The 18,085-nt window shown below is 41.2% G+C and overlaps 1 protein-coding gene across 2 annotated transcripts in view; it reads left to right on the forward strand.

Annotated features, from left to right (window-relative positions):
- The window catches only part of cunh8orf34 (chromosome unknown C8orf34 homolog), an 81,965-nt gene that overhangs the window by 39,434 nt on the left and 24,446 nt on the right, over positions 1-18,085 (forward strand). For both annotated transcript variants that reach the window (XM_074694091.1, XM_074694089.1), the window contains exon 8: positions 15,294-15,429. In XM_074694091.1, coding sequence (XP_074550192.1) covers positions 15,294-15,429 — 136 coding nt within the window. The remainder of the gene's footprint in view (positions 1-15,293; positions 15,430-18,085) is intronic.

Genomic DNA, 18,085 nt, shown 5'->3' on the forward strand with positions numbered 1-18,085 from the left:
TATCGCAACGCATCGTATCGCATCGCATCGTATCGCAGCGTATCGTATCGCAAGGTATCGTATCGCAACGTATCGTATCGTATCGTATCGCAACGTATCGTATCGTATCGCAACGTATCGTATCGCAACGTATCGTATCGCAACGTATCGTATCGCAACGTATCGTATCGCAACGTATCGTATCGCAACGTATCGTATTGCAACGTATCTTATCCCAAAGTATTGTATCAGAAGGTATTGTTTCGCAAGGTATTGTATCCTACTGCTTCCTATTGCAACGTATCATATTGCAACATATCGTAACGCCACGTATTATATCGTATCGCAACGAATCACAATGTGTTGGACCCCAATATGTCCTATTGCGTCGTATCGCAAGGTATTTTGTGTATTGTATAGCAAGGTATTGTATCACAGTGTAGTGTATTGCAACATATCGCAACATATCGCAACATTTTGCATCGTATTGCATTGTATTGCAACGTATCGTATTGCAACATATGGTATTGCAACATATGGTATTGCAACATATGGTATTGCAACGTATTGTGACGCAATGTGTTGTAGCCCATCATGTTGTATCCCAACGTATTATATCACAATGTATTGTATTGCAACATATTGTATCATGCCAAAAAGTATCAAATTGCAAAGTTTTGTTTTGTTGCAATATATCGTGTAGCAATGCATCGTATTGCAATGTATTGAATTGCATCTTATGGTAAACCATCACGTCATGTCATATAATCTCACATCAAATTGTATACCATCCTATCTATTTACATCCTATCATATCCCAATGTACTGCATACTGTTAAGAAGTTTCTTCATCAATCAGATCCCATCCTAAATTAAAGAAGTCATGTTTACATCTGGAATACCTTCCATCATGTTTACTGGGACAGCAGTAAAGGTGAAAGATGCGTCCATAAAGCATGGTGTTGATGGTCTGTGATAGCCCTCTCTTATCATTATCTCAAACCAAACTCCACCAGTGGCTTTTACACCACAGCCCTGGGCAACAAATTACAGAAAATAACACAGCAAGGTCATTTCTTATCTCTGACGAAGCTGTCTCAGTCCTCTCTCAGCAGGGACATCACCTCATGTTGACTGTCACTCTGAGTGTCCCATCTCTCTGCTGTAGAGTTGATTAAAGCCCTTCTAGCATGCAGCATGTGGTGGCCTGGGCCACTTGGTGAAATGAGTGACACTCTGGAGAGTTTCTGAGCCCCGTTTGGAATGAGGGCACTGACGCATGATCTCTGGCAGCCGTGTTGGCTGTGTGATAGTGTATTGATCCCTGAAGAAGAAACTTATCTTTTATCATGCTGCTGTGGATGTGAAGGTTAAACATATGGTCAGGTGCTTAGCTGCACTCCTGCAGCTGGTAGGGATTCAATGGTCAGCTCAAGGTCTCTACTCTAAGGAGAGCAAACTTGTAGTTGTGGATTAACCACATGATCTCTGGATGCAAATTTTTCAGTTTTTCGGAAAAAATACTCAAGATGTGATGGTTTTTCATGCCTCACTTGAGTATTTTTTCTACAGCAATCTTCATCCCCAATTTGAAGAAACAAACAGTTTATTTCTCAATAAGCCTTTCTCAACAGTCCTTATGTTGCCTTGCAAAACAAAAAAGTTATTGATTGTTGGTTAAGATTAGATGCCCTGAATAAGTGGGAAGCTCATTTTTTTCCGGCCTCCATCATAAATTTGTTAATCTTTTTAAACGTAAATTCTACTCTCTGTTCCTTTTCAAGAAAATGATCTGTGACCCTGTCGTACCAACCAGGTGTTTTTTCCAGGGATTTTACCAGTGTTCTCTCAACACTCATCGTTTTTAAGAAAGGTAAACTTGCTGAGGATCGATAAAGCCTCCGGATCAGTCCAGAACAACTGAGAAGATGCTCTGGTGGAGGGTTATACTTCAAGATCGCTGACTGGTTCATTTCACTGTCAATCAAAAAGGGATTCAGCCTCAGACAGATCATCCAATCATCATGAAGAAGCCCAGCGTCCAGGCCAGCCCACTGCCTCATAGACCCCCAGAGATGCTGAGCGCCTGAGGGCGGGACAAAGCCCAGCGTTTATCCAATGATCGTCCAGTTTCCACAGTGGAACAACCCAATCTATGCTTCCCCGCTGAAGTCAGAAGACGCTAAGTGTCCGACTACGTTAAAGTGCTGAGACGCTGCGGGGATGAATGAGAAGGAGGTTGAGCCAGTTACCTGTGATAGGTAGCTGATTCTGAACAAAAGATGAAGGAATTCTAGCGCATATTTTGTCAATGAAATGTACACACAGCAGTATACATCACCACTTTTTTGGGGGACATTTTAGGGGAAGGTGAGCTTCCCTTGCAGTCTTAGAGCAATCACCACTGCCTTGAATGCATCTTGTTTTTTGCTTTCCATTCTTTGTTTTTTTTTTTTCCCTATTGTTAATTTTTGGGCTTTTATGCCTTTAATTGAAGGAGATAGGACAGTGGATATAGTAGGAAACAGGGTGAGAGTGGGGAATGACAAGTGGGAAACAGGCCACAGGCTGGGTACAAACCCGGGACACCCACTCAAGGGTGAATATATCATGGGGCGCAACCTCGACCACAAGGCCATTTGCGCCCCTTGGCTGTCTTTTTAGGAGTAGGTTTTATGCTGTATTTCCAATGGCTCAAATTAATCCCTCTATCTTTTCTGTTCTCATTTTCTTCACTCCTTTAGTTTAGATCAGGCATGTTGTCTAAAGGGGGTCAACATGCTCTTTCTCTAGCTGTGCAGCTTGTTGTGTCCGCTCATCTCCCTTGTACTCTGTAAGCTGCTTCTCATGTTCATTTGAGGTCATACTCCTTCAGGACAGGAACTTTCTCTTTGCCTACGACACCGGTGTAGTTTCCTTTAAACTCAACAGAAATAATCATTCTCCCACTTCTCCTGAAACACTCTCTGCCTGACATTAACCTTTCCTTTGGCCTTTGAGAGAGACTTCTTGATTAAACAGTGTTTTGAGGACATTGGAAAATATTTTTTTCCCGCTTGGTTTCACATGCTTTTTATACTGCGCTCAGGGCCAAATCAGATATTTCTTCCTTGTTCCTGACAGCCGACAGGGCCATGAATGCAGCGGGCTAAATTTCACCATGAAGTGGTATCACGGGCCTTGAGTTTGAGACTCCTGGTTTAGATGTTCTTAGAGCTGCAGCAGTGTCTGAAGTTCCTCAGGGACAGAATAAATATCGTGTTAGTGATGTCTCTTTTTGACTCTCTACATGCAGCATTGTAGTCACTTTAACACAAGACATTCTGGGAGCACGTTATCCATGTAAGGCTTTGCAAAGGGTGACCTCTAGTGGTTGAAACCTGATGCTACAGCTGCTGTGTGTGAAATCTGATTAAGATTGAGCCACATCACAGTAAATTGAGCAGTGGTGACCTATTAGTGTGCCAAGTTAGACCATTTTTGTAGCTTGAATTGTATATAGAAAAGAAATATAAAGTATGGCTCGATTTGAATACAGGTTTTAAATGAGCACAGGGGGTCTAAATCCTCTGTCTACATCCAGACAATACATTTACGAAAGCAACATGTCATCAGTTTTAATCCCTTCACTCTTGTTTTCTTATCATCCCACATCATTACACCTGTTTGTTCTCTTCCAGCCTTTGTGATGACTGCTGATGCAGACAAATCCACACCACCTAAGTAAAAGCAGTCATGTCACTAAGAAGGGTAGATCTCATGATGAATCAATTTCATTAGTCTAAACCCTTTGGGGACAATGAAGACTCCAGTGTGACTTCTAAAGATATTGAATTGTAAATAATGGGGCAGGGGAGGGGAGCACTTATTTGTCTTGCTGTGTAGCAACAAACACATCACCGCGGGAATAAGTTGCACAATAAAAACAGGTCTAAGGGATACAAAGACTGTTAATAACAAGTCTCTTTATTCATTCTGAGCAGAGGGGTTTTCCTCACTGGGTGTCTTTCTGCCAACACCTGTAAATGCAGCTCTTGAGAAATTAATACAATCCTCTTGGAATGGTTTAACATGACTACCAGCTGAGGTTTTCCAGATTGAATCCAATTATAAAAACCAAAGACACGGCTTAAAGCGGATTTGTTTTGTTCAGATTGCTCCAAAAGCAGAATCCAAAAATCAGCTCAGGGATTGAGTCTTATTGATTCTCTCACTGCTCTCAAAGTGGCACGGTGTGTTTGCCCAGTTGTTTTCATTAGCTCTGTGCTTAAAGCTAACCACTACCATTCTGAAAATGAATATGACTCACATGTTCTTATAAAGCCGTGGAAAGTATTAAGATTCCTTCTTCATCTGGGCGGTAAAGCCACAGTTTGCAGTGATCTGACATGAGGAAAGGGCTGAGTTCAGAGTGTGGGTAGAAACACCCTGTTTCTGGCCATGCGCTGTTGTTTTATGGTAACCTAATGAGACGAGTTAGCCAGTTTCTTGCTGTTAAGTTGTTGCTCGTCATCCTTGGTGGAAGTATTCCATTTCACAGACATATTCTTTTAGTTTTCATAATCTACTTTTGTTTACAGAGTAAGTATTATTTGCATGCCTGTGGGTGTATGGTAATAAAAGTTCGACTAGACAAATGAAGAGAGAATTTCCATTTTCAAAGTGCATCGTTATGTAACCCTGTTTTTTCAAGATACTGTACAAGTACAGAAAATTGGCAATTACTACTGTTCTACATATGACTTGCAAATAATTTGTTTAAAAATATCAAGACATCATCACTTACATGAAGTTTTTAAACTGGTTATGATTATGTCCTTTGAGGATTTGAGGAGCCATGTTCAGAACAGAAGGAATACTTTATAAGATAATCACAGTCACCATGTAGTTGGTTAATATCCCACTTTCCCTGCTCACACTTTTCTTCCTGCAGAGAAGAAACAAAGCCTCTCTCAGAGTTCAGGACTTCATGTATCAGACCCCCCTGCACGAGTCCACAGATCCTTTTTACAGTGTTGACCCTCTCTGGCATGACTCCCGAAACAGGAGAGCAGGACGTGAGAGTAGCTTTACCGGCTCTCACTGATTCACAGTGACAGTGAGGATCTGATGGGGACAGGATGAGGGCAGGATGAAGCTGTGTGGGATCTTTGATACACAGAATAAAGCAGCGTCTGGTAGATTTGTTACACGCTGTGTGTGGGGCTCTTTTGTTTGAGGGGTTTCATTTTTCTTTGAACAGGCATTGCATGTGGTATGATACAACAGCACAATTGTAAAAAAGAAGACAAAGTATATCAGTTTAAAAATCAAGGCTCACTGTCTCTTAAGTATTGTATCTCCAGCCTTTCTTACTCTAAAAGCCATAAATACATTTTCTTTGGTCGACCTTAAAGGCTACTAAATGTTTAATCCATCTGAACAACTCTGTGAGGTGTAAAAGCGAAACAGTTATTTTTCAGGTCACATGAGCTACAAATGACCGCTAGGAGCCAAATTAAAATCCGTCCTTTGCAGTTTCCTGTGAAAATCCTCAATTAGAAGTAATTTATTGAAAAAACTATGGAAGTTGTGGAAAAATACATGTCCAAGTGAGCTACATAACCAACAATGCCCCTCGTAGTTGCTTTAAGTTTTATTAGCTTCTGTCATTTCTTTGTTTGATTTTTTAAATTTGTGCTTATGAGCGGGAGAATGGATACACTCTATGAGCCAAATTATTTCAAATCATTCATAGGGTCTATTTTCACTTCTTTTCTGCCATATGACATCTTTTTCCAAACAGTGCAGCTCCCCCTGCTGACCAGATGAGCATGGCAAGTTCACAGCTGTCCTGCAGTGACTGCACAGACCAAAAACTAGGCAAAATCTATTACTCCATGGGGTGGAAAATTTCAGGTATATTTCAAACAAGTTTCCTAAAAATTTTAATTGGATTAGCTAGAGTATATTGGAAATTTTCAGAGTTTTGTTGCCGTCAACTTTGATGAATTAAAAAAAAATCAAGGGAAATTTTGTCTTTTTTGTCATTTTTATTAACTTGATTAAGAAATATTGCTTAAGACATATTTACATGCATGTCTGCTTATAAACAAAACTTTTTTTTACATTTATAAATGTATATGAACAGATAAATGCAATTAATATAAAGGATCTATAATATAAAGGATCAGGCTTAATCCAACCTGTACCAAACTGTATTGATCTATACCGGACTGCTTGGTGGAAATAGGGCTTTAAATTCCTGTTAATTTTCCAAAAATTCCCATATAAAGTTTCCAACTTTGAAAATTCCCAGGAATTTTGCAACCTTAGAAATAACTTTACTTTTTACATCCATTTTTTACCATTGTTTGTGGTAAGATAGTTTACATGGTCTTAATTTTCTCAGAGCTCTGACAAAACTTTTTTAATCTCTATGAAATATCTGTGCTACAACAGAAACGTAATACCAGAAATTACTCAACGCAGTGACTGAATTTCTGCAAAGCTAACAACATCCACCTCAGCGTTAGATGTGCTTTCCAAGAAATCCAGAGATGTTATTCACTTTACCTAAACATAGCATGTTAGCATTGCCATACTGACCATGTGAGGATGGAGGCATTGGACTTCAACCATCACATCGCTGCTCATACACATGATGCATAAACAACTGGTCCAGTGTCCTGGCTTGCAAAGAAAGACAGTTTTAAAAATTTAAGTTTTCTTTTAAGCTAAAATTGACGTAAAAAATGCGTTCCCATTTCTGAAATCCCAGTTACTGTTTGAGGATTTATTTGTTGGCGTGTAAAACTGTTGATTAGAAGTATCACAGCTAAAAATAGTGAGATACTTAACTTTAAGTCAGCACTTTATTCCACTGTCAACACTAAATACCATTTCCCTGTGTGACATAATGTTACCTGTGGTATGTGAACCTGCAGCCCTCTGTGTGTCTGATTGCAATACTAACATAGTTAAGAGCTTACAGTGTCAATCTCACTGATGGCCTGAGGCAGAGGATGGAGTTAGCAGACAAGTCACGCACGTCCCGACGCCAACAGTTGCAACAAACACACACAGTTACACACACTCTTCCATCGCCCTCATGGCTCAAACAACCAAAGACACAACAGTTACCCTGGAAACGATGTAAACCAACAACAACACAGCAGTATCATCATGGTGCATTGAAAGAGGAGGAGGATGAGAGCATGTATTTCAGTGGAGGGAGTTTCTCCAGCACTAAATCTTAAACTTGAAACACAAGCTTGAAAAGGGCTCCACGAGTTCAACTCCAAGTTTTGCCCGCCTGATAAGAAAAAACGTCCCCTGTAAAACTCTTAACAGCGTCCAATTTGACGCCTGTAAAAGTCTCTGTGGTGCACATGGATACATTCATCGAGCAGCAAATTGCTGCAGTCTTACGCTGGTATTACTGGAAACAATTATCAATAGTCAAGTCGACTGCTGTGATCATATCATTAAAATGGCAGAAGTCGTTATATAGAGCATGGCTTAGCACCAGCAGGCTTACGTATTCCTGGTCTATGTAAGCGCTGTAGATGAACTGAGGAGATTATCTGGATGTGATGGAGCTGATTGAGCTCAGGGAAGCTGTATTGTGGCTACTGTAGCCAGACAGAAGCAGAAGATTGCAGATAAGGCACACAAGGATGATAAAGAACTTGTGATGCGTTGTTTCGTCCAGCTTAAGGCCCCCAACGCTGTTCTACAGCTTTATCTAACACGTTCAAGTTAAACAGAAGGTTACATCATCTCTCTTTGGCTCCTGTCTGCTGCAGGATGAAGACGTAGAGCACAAAGAGACAAATGAATTAGAGGCTTGATGTCATTTTACGCTGTAATTGTTGTGTAATCAGTAGTCATTGTTTGTACCAGCGGCTGCAGTTGCAGAGCTACATCTCTGCCTGTGTCAGGTTGTGTGTGTTTGTGTGTGTTGCTGTATCCATGTGTTTATCACAAACAAACAGGAGAATAGTGATCTCTGCAATGTTCCACATGGATACATTAACCAATCACTCATTCAAACAGTGTTTGCTTTGTTTGAATTGCTCTCCTTTCATCAGCCTCTTAAAACACGTCACTTCTTTTTTTCTTCTTGTGCAGGCGTGTTCCTGCTTTATGGATTATTTAATCCATCCAAAACTGATTCAATCTTTGTACCAAGCTGTTGGTTGCAGCTTTGATCGTCGCTGTCTTTGATATTTATTACCTCCACCAACAAGGTTATGTTTTTGGTAGAGTTTGTCTGTTTGTCTGTCTGTGAACATCATTATTCAAAAAGTTTGGTTGGGATCTTGATGAAATTTTCAGGAAATGTTCAAAATGGGATAAGGAAGAAGTGGTTAACTTTTGGAGGTGATCCAGATCCCCATCTGGATCCAGGACTTTTTTAAAGGATTCTTTATCATTATCCATTTTCACCATGTGTGTATATCACTCTACGATAAATGGTCAGATTGCTTTGCAAAACAAAACAAGACAAGGTCACCATAATTTCTGACGGATGTAAAAGAACTATCCAGATCCTGGCAACATTATGGATACTAAGATCCAGAATATGAAATATGTACGGGTCATCGTAATCTTTAACTCTGTCAGGTAACAAATTATCGTACAAACCTGTAACAAGCTCCAAATTGTAGCAGACAGTCTGCTGAAATGGAGTATAACATTAAAGTAGGACTAAAGTGTTTTATGATAATCATAATATGCTGGATGAAGGTCTATGCTCTCTGAGTGCTTTTCCAGTTACCTAATATGTTAAAAATATTTATTCAGCAATAATGTGAAAACAAACCTTCCCTATCTTCCAAGGGACTGGTGTTGTAATGCATTGTTACATCAGCCTCAGCTGTGTCTCCAGTGACGTCCTAATCTCTGTGATATTTGTGGTGAAAGTGAGTTAAAATGAGGTTTGCTCTGAGGTCTGTGATAAGACTTTCCACGGGTCTCTGAGCTGTGATGTTCCCGCGCTCATGTGTGTCCCCATCTGATTCTGATCAGGCTCTGAGCAGCCGCACAGAGCTGCGGCTGCTCGGAGCCTAACAGACATATTTTTAGAGCAGGACTGGAGGAGGGCGCTGCTGAAAGCCGAGACGTAATTATGAAATGTTAGTTGGAATATTGTTTTTATTACAAAGCCAAACAAATGCGTCTCTGACGCGACTCACATCAAAGACGTCTGTGCGACGTCTAACCGCCGCGTGGAGGCTTTGTGCTCAGGAGTTTAATGAAAAACGAATGGCGGCGTGTACGTGTGAGGGCACAAAAAAGTGTGAGGTCTGCGAGTGTCACTGTATGTGTTGGATTGAGTATGTGCTATGCGCCTTTTTAATCTTTACCGTGTATGTTGCTCACACATGTGGGTCTCTGTGTGTGAGTGAGAGCAGCTCTCGACTGAGCGCCATCTATCACTTTTTAACAGGCGATTAATTAGAGGCCAGTGTTATGTGGCGAGACATCGTCACTGCTCATGAAAGAATGGAAAATTCAATTATTTCACTTAGAGACAGGAGGCACAATAACTCACAGCACTTGATGAAATTCTTGGGATTTGGTGCGAGAGATGATGAAGTGTGTGTGTGTGTGTGTGTGTGTGTGTGTGTGTGTGTGTGTGTGTGTGTGTGTGTGTGTGTGTGTATGTGTGTGTGTGTATGTGTGTGTTTGTGTGTGTATGTGTGTGTTTGTGTGTGTGTGTGTGTGTGTGTGTGTGTGTGTGCCCCTTTTTTCACATGTGGGGTAGCACCACAGATGATTCCTGCCCATACATCTGTCAACACATCATGTTAGAGGGTGTATATTAAGCTATTCCTGCAGCTGATTATGACTTCAGCTTTGTGCTCAGTCCAATGAAGAGCAGCAAAGAGCCAGCCAGGCGGCCGCTATCTAAACAACATTAAATTACACGGAAACTTCTGGAGAGAAGCGCACTAACACTTTATCTGTGCTCTCCTTTATGGCTTTATTTTGAATGAGTGATTGCGGCACGGAATTCCTCGTTGCTCAGGCTCTTTTGTCAGGATTGCATCGCTGGAATAGTTTCCATTCACCTCCCCTCCCCAGCGTACCCCCCTCAGTGCCGAGCCGTTTCATTTATCTCCCGTGTCTCATCGTTAGACAGCGGAGCGCACGCATGGCTGCCCCGGTGCCCGGAGAGTGGAAATGTGTGACGGGGCTGACGAACAAGTGAGTGTGGACGGACGGTTTGTTGTGTCTAGACAGCGGCCTGTGAGGCTGTCAGGGTAAACTGGTCTCACAGGAGACACTGTAAACCTCTCATGGTGGTTTTGTGTTGGAGGCATGCTGGGATCTATTGTGAACCTGGAGAGTATGCATTCATCTGAGAGGACATGGAAAAGGAAAGAACACGCCAAATCGATTGAGATAATTGCACAGGAGGAGACAGTTAGGTGTCTGAGTTACAGTTAGTCATTTTATCCGTCTAACTTCCACTTATGATGCACATCAAACCAAAGTACATTTATATAAAGCAGGCTAAACGACAACAAGACCAAAACAAAACAAAATACTAGTCATTTTTATCCCTCAAGTCATCAGGACACAGTTTGAACACATGCGTCAGAGCGCTCGTGTGCGTGTAAAAGTAGCCATTTACAATGTTGCCACCCTGACACCAACCAGTAAAACACACATTCATCTCTTTAGTAACCCAAGCGGGGCCTTCCTCTGACACAGCGTGGTGTCAACACACACATCTGTCACCTCTCCCTCCCCCTGCAGAAAGTTCAGAGTGTGATGACATGGCTGAGATTCAGACTGCTGTTTGCCAGATGAAGGACACACTCAGCTCCTGAAGCTTGTTTAAAAAGAGCGTAAGAGGTTTAAACTTACAAAAACAACCTTTAGCTCTTTGCACATTTACTCAACATTTACTGACAACAGTTGCTTAAATGTCAAGAATACAAATCTGTAAAAGCTGTAGAAGTTGCTCCCGACTGTTTGGTGCTCTTGGGAGGAATCTGTTTCTGTTGCACCAACACTGAGACCTTTTTATGGCGTTTTATCTTCTGTACAATTTCATTCAAGCACTAACCTGTTTCTCACAAGATGTGCGCCTCCAACAAAGTCTTTTTTTTTTTTTTTTCCTCATTGACCTTTTTAATGTCTGTAATCTCTTCCCTCCAGCTCTGAGGTCTTTCGTACCATAATTGTCTCATTTTATCCTGACCTGAAGGAAACGAGCCCGAGCAGGATTTGAGGTGACAAGCAGCTGCATACAGAGGTCACTCTCTCGTGCAGGATCCGTGCCTTTTTTCTGTTTTTCTTTTGGTGTTTGATGAAAGCTACAGCCTAGCAAGTGAATGTTTCCAAGTGTCGAGTAATGATTTGTATCACAGGCTGTGAACCGGAGAAAATCTGGCATGCCACATTAGTCAGCCGCCAACAGAAGGGAGAGTGGTTAGAAGGGGCTGAAGTGGGAATGGACGGAGAGAAAATAGGAAAAGGTGAAGGCCCAAACTTGAGCGGCGTTCCCACGACCAGCAATAACCCAAATCACTAGAAGCTTCCTCTGTTCCCTCTGAAGGATACTGAGATGAATGGGACATTGAATATCAAGCTGCTTGAGGGTATCACTGGAATGCATCTGTTCTCTTTCAAACACTGAAACATCACTTCTTCTGTGACAGCCTGGACACAGTGTGAACAAGAGGACTGATGTGACAGTCAGTCATCAAAATGCAAGAAAATATAGAAACTGCTGGACTCTTAAATGTCATGAAAGGGGAATGAAATGTGATCTTTTTTCAACAATATTGATTATTAGAACTGCATATGACTGAAGGATGATATCATACAGATAACCACTAATGCAGTATTTGCTGTAATTGCTCAGTACTTGAATATCTTTGGATAATATTACAATATCATGAAAAAAAAAGAAAACTGTTGGCCTGAAAATGATTTTTTGGTTAAGTAAACAAAAAATGTACTAATGTGTAGAAAACTACTTGGCAACTACCTTTGTTGCACAAAGTTAGTCTCATTTCATAAGTTAAGTTGGCAGAACTTCAAGTTATAGGTTTGAGGTTATGATTAAATTCTTTGAGTATGCTTCAGCAAAGAACAGGGTCTCTAACTCAAATCCACATTTTCAGTTTCCCAAACGTGCCACCATCTCCACTGTTCTCATGAGGAAAACGACTCAGAATTGAATTTTATTAAACATACAGGCAAACATTTTTACTTTTATAAACTTATTCGTTCACAAAAGTTAGTTAGATTTGGTTCAAATGCAATATTTTAGTTCGCCCCAAAACTTAAATCCAGCACTGACAGTTGCCTTAAAATTTGAGTTAACACAATTTTTCATTTTTTTCAGTGAGTGTTTGAATTGAGACCACTGTTTGATCAGTTGTTCAGGCACCCCATGTACCGAGTATATAGTGGTTGGTTTGATTCCCACCAAAGATCCTTTGCTTGTCACTGTAACTTGCTAAACTCTGAAAAGTGCTGTACTCTTGGTGGGTTAAGATGATACAAGACTTCTTTTCTTGTCTCGATGTTGGGTTTCTGCTAATAAAATTATATTAACGTTAGTGGGTATAGACCTGTTAATGTTTATGGAAAGTGTCTTGAGGTATCGTTTGTAATGATTTGGCGTTGAGCGTTCCTGTCATAACGGTAAAACTCTCCAAAAATATAACTTAAAAAAAAAAGTGTGAATTGACAAATCATCAAAAGCTGATAAGAAGTTTCACTTACAGCTACAAAAGTAAACTAATTCTGCTGTTAACATAGAAAAGTAACACAAAGTCTTGTTCAGTTTAACCTCTGAGGATCGTGACTCTTGGTACAAACCTGAATTGTAAACTTGCTGCAAGTGTTAAAATATTTCCAGGGTTAAAAATGTTTATATCAAATTGAGTATAATTCATCCTCTGAGGTAGGGCTGGGTATTGCTAAGAACCTCATGATTGGATTTGATATTGATTTAAAAGCTTCGATTTTCGATTTTCATGCCCATGTGAACATATGTGGCATATCACCTCAGGTTTTGGAGCAATAAAACAACCCAAACATCAGACTTCAAAGCTGAAGGAGCTGGCTTTAAGCTGCTGCTGCAGCTTTGGCCGCCGTTTCATTGTACTTTGGTCTTGTCCGGCCCTCGTCTATACAACGTGAATAAGACGCACAGCACCCCCCTCTGGCCGGGAGGTGAATCAGTTCAGAGAATTTGCTAAATCAATATTGAATTGGGCAAGGAAATATTGCGATGCATCGATTCATCAATATTTTTACCCTGCCCTACTCTGAGGGCCATGAATATTGGTACAAAATGTAAGCTAAGTGTGATCTTTCCGAAAGACGTCGAGAGTCTCACCTTAAAACCACGAGTGAGTCCATGGCAGTGTAAGATTTCAGCCATGATATGAAAACTGTTTACCAGATGTATAATTATTCATCTTCTGAGGACAGTGAATGTTTAGTCAAATATAACCCAAGAACTTTCAAAAATTATCCTGAAATTTCTATGAGAAAACACTAGAGTGTTAGCGTAGGGAGTTAGCTTTTAGCATCCAAACCTGAGCAAAACATACCAAACATTCATTTTCTGCACTAACCAACAGGTGGCTCTCCACTGCAGCCTCAGATTCTTTCCTTAGAAAGTTTATTTTTTAAAATTAGAGTGATGATGACTCTGATTCAGATTGTGCTTGAGGGTGTGGCCACCATTTGGTTCACATGCAGTCACTGTTCTGCCTCAAGAATCCAGGCAGAGACGTTACTAAATGAAAACAAACCTGTCCTGCAAATATGGACAGAAACAGTCAGCAGGGCCAAACGTGCTGAACTCCACCGTGCATCAGTTTTATGTCTTCTTAATACATTTTCTGAGACCCAGAGGAGACAGTTGAGCTTTTCTGTTTCTGTGCCGCACCAATGGACAGAGGGTGAAAGAGTTCATGAGCAGTTGTCATCTTATCTAATCCAGGTGCTTAGTCATGCTTTCTCCTCTTTCAAGGTGTGAGGCCTGTTTTCTGCCCCCAAAGCAGGACACAGGTAAAGAGAAAAGTATCAGTGTTGGTCTCGAATGACTCCTCACACACAGCGACAAACACAAAGTGCTCTGAATTGTGTGTGCCAGAGCAACAATGGCAGAAAGAAGCGAGAGAATATTCCACATGTCCTGAAGGCGACCCTCATCGCTGGCAAAGCTCCTGAATTCTTCTCGTCTGATGGGAAGAATGGGACAAATTTTGTTATGGTGACCGGTCAAAATGCTCAGTGTGTTTAAAAAGTGAGTGGGTGTCTGGAGCTCACTTGGTTTGGTGTACTGGTTGAGTTTTTACTCTCATAACATGAAAAGTCCTGCAGTTTGTTTTATCTCCTGAGGATGCACTCGAAAACCAAAATTGCTTGGCTGTTTCAGACTCTCCTCTTTGATCCTCAGTTGAACTTAATGAACTGTTGCAATCCTCCAGTTCACTCCAGAAAACACTGACTTCATGTTATTACATTTCTCTGCTCTGCTTTCATAAATCTCCTTACTGGCTTGATTTACGCTTAATTTCCTGAGTCCATTAAGGAAACTCGTGCTGTGTTAATGAAAATTTATAACTCTGATATGATAGCTGATGACCCTGTTTAGTCTTGTATCACATCCAAACCTTAAACCTGAATTCCTCCATGTGGAGAGGATTTAGGCCAAATGGGAAACAGCTGTATTTTAAGATAGAGCAGATATCCTGATAAAGACAGAAAGAACATTTATGTAATGTACTTCACCTGCACCTGTTGTCTTTGTTTGTGCATATTTTTACATCTTCAGCTGTGCTTGAAGAAAGAGAAGCAGGAGTTCCACTTGCGTGTCTGAAACATGTGGACTTCTTTAAGGAGTCAGAGTGAAGAAGGTCTTTGTGTGTTTGCTCTTAAGGACACAGGGAGAGATCAGAGGAAACCCGTCTTCTCCAGCTTACCGCTCATTTTTTACTCCCAAACTTCATTGTTCTTCGCCCTTTGCTTGCGACGTGTCCTTCCTGTTTCTGTGCTGCCTGCCATAACGTTGTGGTGTCATCAACTCCTCCACATCTATTGAGTCAAAGATGCAAGAGTTTTTTTCCATTTCAGTTTTTTGTGGATGTAAGAGAGGGTAGCAGTGAGGATGTTTCTTTACTGTGACGTCCTTTCTCGCTTCTTTGCCTCTCAGCAGATTGTCATCACTGTGCATCACATGGACAACACAGCGACCAAAGTGTGATTAATGACGGTCTTTTTCTCTCTCCCTCTTCCTCGGTTTCTCTCTCCTTCCTATGTCCGCCCTGCTGTCTCTTTGTCTCCCTCAGAGGACCTGGATGACCTGCGGATGGAGGGTGTGACAAGCTTGGCTCCATCCGGCAGTAAGTTCAGTCAGGGACGCAGCTCCTATCAGCCTGAACCACAGGCCAAAGTTACACTCAACATCTGCTCGAGGTGTGCCAGGTAAATGCTTTCACCTTCTTTCATCTGGTGGCATAAAAAAAAGATTAATCTAGAGCGATTTCTTTTCATAACATTTTCACATTTTTCAATTCTGCTGTCCTGCTGAGAGTTAATGGAGTAGATCATTTCAAATTCCTTATCTGTCACCAGAAGAGATCACTGCCAAAGAATATCCCCACACAGAGATTCCTGATGAAACTTTGACTCTTTGTTGTTGTGTGCATATAAAAAAAAAAAAAAATACCATGAAAATCCATGAGCCATAGTGGTCATGTCAAACTGACTCTGTACACAGGTAAAACTTAAAGTCTAGGATCAGAAAGGTTAAAGTCTTTAAGTCTCACCTACAACTGATCCCCTTGTGAGCATGTTCTCGTTACCTTCGCCAAGGAGGTTATGTTTTTGGGAGAGTTTTTTTGTCTGTCTGTGAACAACATAACTCAAAAAGTAACCAACAGATCTTGATGAAATTTTCAGGAAATCTTCAAAATGGGATAAGGAAGAAGTGATTAAATCTTGGAGGAGATCCAGATCACCGTCTGGAACCAGGATGTTTTTAAATAATTCTTCATCATTGTGAGATAGGGCCATTTTCATCATACTTGTATATAACTCCACCATGGAGTTGTCGGACTGCTTTGCAAAACAATACAAGACAAGGTCACCATAATTTTTGACAGATGTTAAAGTAAGATCCAGATCTTGGCAATAATCTGGATACTAAGATCTGGAATATGAAATATGTACTGGGTCATCATCATTTTAACACTGTCAGGTAACACATTATCATACAGACCTGCAACTAACACCAAATTGTAGCAGACAGTCTGCTGAAAGGGAGTATAACATTAAAGTAGGACCAAAGTGTTGGTGACAACCACAATATGCTTGGCGGAGGTCTGCGCTCTCCGAGTGCTTTTCTAGGTTTTAAGTAGAATATTAAGGGGGCAATTAGGTGAGAGAGCCGTTAGCCGCAGCTATTGTAACCGTCCATAGACGGTTATTATGGTGCCGGTGGACCATAGTCCATAGACCGGTAGACGAGAACAGTTTTGATTGAAAAGTATTTTTGTGTTTCGGCCTTGCGTTTAAACGGAAACAGCATTTTAGCTGACCTAAACACAAACTTTAAAAAACGGCCACCTTCCATGTAAACAGCAAGTTGGCATTTTCAGTGGAAATGCTGATGTCACGCTCAGCTTCACAAGCCCATACAACAGTCCAACAGTACCATTGTTACGATCGTTAAGGGCTACCGTGTTGTGCTTGTGCTGCTGAATCTGCTGGTTGTCTTTCAACAAAATGTACATCTGTTGCTCCACTTCTACACTTAGTATTTGCTAATACACCAGATGATCGACCCAACTCTACTTAGGTGGAGATCTCCCAAAAGTGGCCTCTGGAAAAGACAGTTATTGCGCCAACTACAGGCCTGGCATACTTACCACAGCGTTTTCAGTCCCATGGCGTTTCCGTGTAAACTCAGATTTTTTTTAAAAGCGTTTTAGCGTTTTCTGATGAAATGTTGCCGTGTTAACAGGGCCTGAGAAAGAGATTAGGATTTCTCAATTACTCTTCATCTGTACCCGAGTCGACAAACCACAGCAGTCATTGAAGAAGAAAATATATCTGAAGCGCATTCCAGTGTTGCTTGTTTTCACAGATCAGCCCACATGCTGATAATCGTCTATCACCCTCTCTCACTTTATCACTGTTTTCTCTTGTGACACATTTCCTGTCCCCGCTGACCCCCAGCCTCAGCCTGTTGCTCACATTTCTGAGCGTAAGGTGTGATACCACAGACAGGTGTGGGCAGGACCTGGTCTTTGATGCCAGTCTGAGATAAACTGGTATCAGTTCGATGAGACGCCAGGCTTCCATCTGCCTGCACAGCCTCCTCTGTTTAGGCTGTGGAATTTGTTTGTTTCCCTCTCTTCTTTCATTCATGCTGCTTATCAGCTTTCTTTCCACACACCGGCTGTGGGACGTCGTCAGGACTCCTGCAGGAGGATGAATAGTATCATTGGATATTTGTTTGCAGTTTATCACTTTGGTGTTTGGGGGCAGATAATTTGCATCTTTGATTTTTTGTTAAGTCTCAAGGTCAGTGGCAAGGAAAAGCAAAATTTGTAGTTAATAATTTGTAGCAGTGATTTTTGGCTCCTGAGTATTTTGCGTGACTGAACTGTCAGACATCTGTTCTCTTCTCCAACTCCTCTCCTCTTCTTCTTCTTCAGGCTAAATTCCTGCTTTGTCCTCTTTAACCTGACCACTTCCCAAGTCTTACTGGCAAAGGAGTCATGGTCATTTGTCATCTTTTTCGCTGAGTGTAAGAGCCATAAATGGGCTGCACCCATGTTCTTTTTTGATTCTGAATCAGGAGTTTACACAGGAGTTCATACCCATGAATCCACACACATTCACTGCAAACAGGAGATAGCTGAGACAGAGGTCAGGAAATCCTTACAAAGCCTTCATACTTTGAGCATTAACACTGAGTCTTGATGGGATCACCAGAAACACATTTCAAACCTGGTTCAATGAGGCCAAGCCCTAAACTGACTCCTCATATCGTTTACATATGTGGCCTAGTTACTGCCCTCATGTTTCACACCTGCAGACAGTTTTACTGTACAGATGTGACCCTGGACTAACA

This window comes from Halichoeres trimaculatus, unplaced genomic scaffold, assembly GCF_033239565.1.
Source record: "Halichoeres trimaculatus isolate MK-OKI-2021-1 unplaced genomic scaffold, fHalTri1.1 fHalTri1_scaffold_18, whole genome shotgun sequence".
Classification (NCBI taxonomy): domain Eukaryota; kingdom Metazoa; phylum Chordata; class Actinopteri; order Labriformes; family Labridae; genus Halichoeres; species Halichoeres trimaculatus.